At 58.6% G+C, this 2836-nt stretch overlaps 1 protein-coding gene across 1 annotated transcript in view; it reads right to left on the minus strand.

Annotated features, from left to right (window-relative positions):
• The window catches only part of PLK3 (polo-like kinase 3), a gene marked incomplete at its 5' end in the record, with an annotated part of 5402 nt that overhangs the window by 1141 nt on the left and 1425 nt on the right, over positions 1–2836 (minus strand). The window contains 7 exons of the mRNA XM_010016562.1: positions 1–142; positions 289–372; positions 477–594; positions 674–783; positions 1161–1287; positions 1635–1830; positions 2517–2612. The exon at positions 1–142 is cut by the window's left edge and continues 45 nt beyond it. Of these exons, the coding sequence (XP_010014864.1) occupies positions 1–142; positions 289–372; positions 477–594; positions 674–783; positions 1161–1287; positions 1635–1830; positions 2517–2612 (873 nt within the window). The remainder of the gene's footprint in view (positions 143–288; positions 373–476; positions 595–673; positions 784–1160; positions 1288–1634; positions 1831–2516; positions 2613–2836) is intronic.

The raw sequence follows: 2836 nt of genomic DNA on the forward strand, positions 1-2836 counted from the left end.
ATGTGTGTGCCATTGTTGAAGAGGACCCCAATGCTACGGTTGGAGAGCTGGTAGCCAAAGCCATACTTGTTGGAGTAATCCACCCACTTGCTCACCCAGACAAAGTGCTCATGGCGGGCCAGGGAAGCTGGATTTTTCCCCGCTGGTGGAAAAGAGAAGGGGTGAGCAGAGCACACAGCCATCCCCTACCCACCTCAAACAGCACCCAAATAGTAGCCATGCCTTCATCCCATGAGGAAGGGGATGCACAGCTCCCTGCCCCATCCCAGAGCAGTCCAACCGGTTTACCTGGGGGCATGGAGGAGAGGCAGGTCCGCAGGAGCCGGACAGCCGACTCCATGATGGCAGAGGCAGTGATGCATTCTTCAAAGGCTGCAGGGAGAAGATGACAGGCTGAGTCAGACAGCCCCGCTATCAGCAAGGGCAGCACAGGAAGCCTGGGGCAGGCTGGGGTGGCCTGGGCAGGTATTGCTCACCCTCACAACTGCTGGCCATCGTCCCCCGGATGGAGGGGGATGCAGACTTGTGAGAGGTCTCCTCCACCACTGTCTCCACAGGGCTAGAGCTGGCACTGCGGCATGATACAGGGGTGGCCTGTGGAGAGACCTGGCTTTATCACTGTCCCACTTGCTCCCCCAAAGGAAGGTGTGCACAGGCTCAGGGATGTTCTCACCTCATTCCCTTCCACAGTTTTATAGCTCATCTGCCGACAGATTGAAGTCTTCATCAGCCCAGTGACCAGCTTGGAGATATCATCCTTGTCCTCCAAAGAGCCCTTCTTGGCTGAGGAGAACAGAAGTGATGAGCCCAAGGGATGGGGACATCTTGGCCACCTCTCCCATGAGCTCAGCTCTCCCTCATCTGCCCATGGTGGTGAGCATAGCACCAGGCAGCTGCCTCCCACTTTCACTTCCCAGTTCTCATGCAACACAGGGCTTCCAGGAGGAACTGCCCCCATGGGTTTCAGCACCACATCCGCTCTCTGGGCGCACACCCATGCCAAGCCACCAGTGCCAGAAGGGCAGGGACAAGTACAGCTTATACTGGCCCCAGGCAGGGGGTCCACAGAGACCCATCAGGATGTGTCTCCAGGAGGCAGAACCCACTTCTCCCTGGAGGAAGGGTCACCCAGAGACTCCTGAGCAAGCACATGGACTCACCCTTGGGTTTCTTCTTCCCAAAGAGCGTCTTAGTGACTTTAGCAAATAGACTCTTTGCTGGGTTGGGGGGACTCAGCTCTGGAGCCATCACACAGCTGCTGGGAGGGAGTTTCTCAGGCGTGTAGCCCTGCAGAGAGGTCAAGGCAGAGGTTTGGTTTCCATAGCCCATGTGCTTCAGGCAGAGCAGCTGCCCTGGGCTGACCGCAGTCACTCACAACCCTCCTGACAGCCAGCTTGCATTTCCACCAAGCCTTGTCCCCAGGAATGGCATCAGTACAGGAAACAACCCATGCTATAGGGACAAAGCAGCGGGAGCACACCAGATCCCTCAGTTTCCCTTGCTGGCATTTGGGCAGGACAGCAGCTGCTTCCTTTGAAGGACTGAGACCTGGGCTCCAAGGACAGCACAACACAGCCCAAAAAGCTGCACCCCACCTGAAGAAGGGGCAGGACCAGACCCCCCCACATACTCACCTTGAAAAACTCATGGTCCAAGATCTCCTCAAGGGTGAGGCGGTCCTGAGGGTTGCGCCTGAGGATGCTGGCAATGAGGTGCTTGGCGGGCAGGGAGAGGAAGACAGGGAGGGTGTACTCCACTTGCTTGATACACCTGTATGTCTCCTTGAGATCAGAGGTCTCAAAGGGAGGGTTCCCACACAGCAGGGTGTACCTGGGAGGGGAGACACGTGCCACTGTCACATCCCCACCAGGCTTGTGACTCAAGAGCACTTAAAGCAAGGAAGTTATTGGCATGTGGCTGGCCACACCTGGCTGGGAGAAACACTTCCAGACTGGGCTGCCCTGATCACGTCCGGCCACGCTTCCTCCTAGCAACTGTTTAGAGCAACAAGCGAGGAGCGCCAGGAAGGGAGAGAGGGCTGGTGGGCAAAGGCCAGCTTCTGCCACCATCGCTCCCAGCCCTGTGTAGCTGGTGGGGTGGTAAGCGGAGCAGGAAGCTTGCGGGCAGCAGCCAGACACGGGGCTTGGATGCACTTAAACGATTGCTCCCCAAACAAACAGAGCAGCGGCTGCCCCCAGCCACTGAGGTTTTCCATTGTTTATCAGGTTCACAGGGCAGCCCAGCCTGCTTTCAACCGGAGCTGAGCACAACACAAGAGCACCTGCCCTTTGCTGCCCTGCTTGCACAGCCCCTGACAGGCATCCCGGCATTGCTGGTAGCACCCACTCCAGAGCAGGGCTGCGCCCCCCAGCCTCTCTCTACCCTCCCCCTGCCTTTTGTTGGGCAACCACTGCAAAGCCACAAGGCAAAGCACAAGGGGACTTCCTCACTGGGGCTGCTCCACAGCCCGGCTCTCCCCTGCCCAGACCCCTCCCCACCCAGCAGCACACACTTACATGACACAGCCCAGAGACCACACATCCGACTCTGGCCCGTGGCCCTGCCTCAGAAGCACTTCTGGGGCCAGGTAGTTGGGGGTCCCGCATATCGTCCTGTGGGGCAGAGCACCAGGTCAGTGCATCCCCTCGCAGCCAGCTTCCCCTGCTCCAAGCTCTAGGATTCAACTTGCAGCCTGTCCTCCCCACTCCTCTCTTTGTGGCCCAAAGCTCCCTCAACCTACAAGGAGCCCCGTACAGACTCCCCCATCTCCAGCTCCCAGGAGCAGCTGGTCCTGGGGAGCCGTTGGGAAGAGCTTGTACTAGAGCCGGGGAGGAAC

Source organism: Nestor notabilis, unplaced genomic scaffold (assembly GCF_000696875.1).
Source record: "Nestor notabilis isolate BGI_N333 unplaced genomic scaffold, ASM69687v1 scaffold24176, whole genome shotgun sequence".
Taxonomy (NCBI): domain Eukaryota; kingdom Metazoa; phylum Chordata; class Aves; order Psittaciformes; family Psittacidae; genus Nestor; species Nestor notabilis.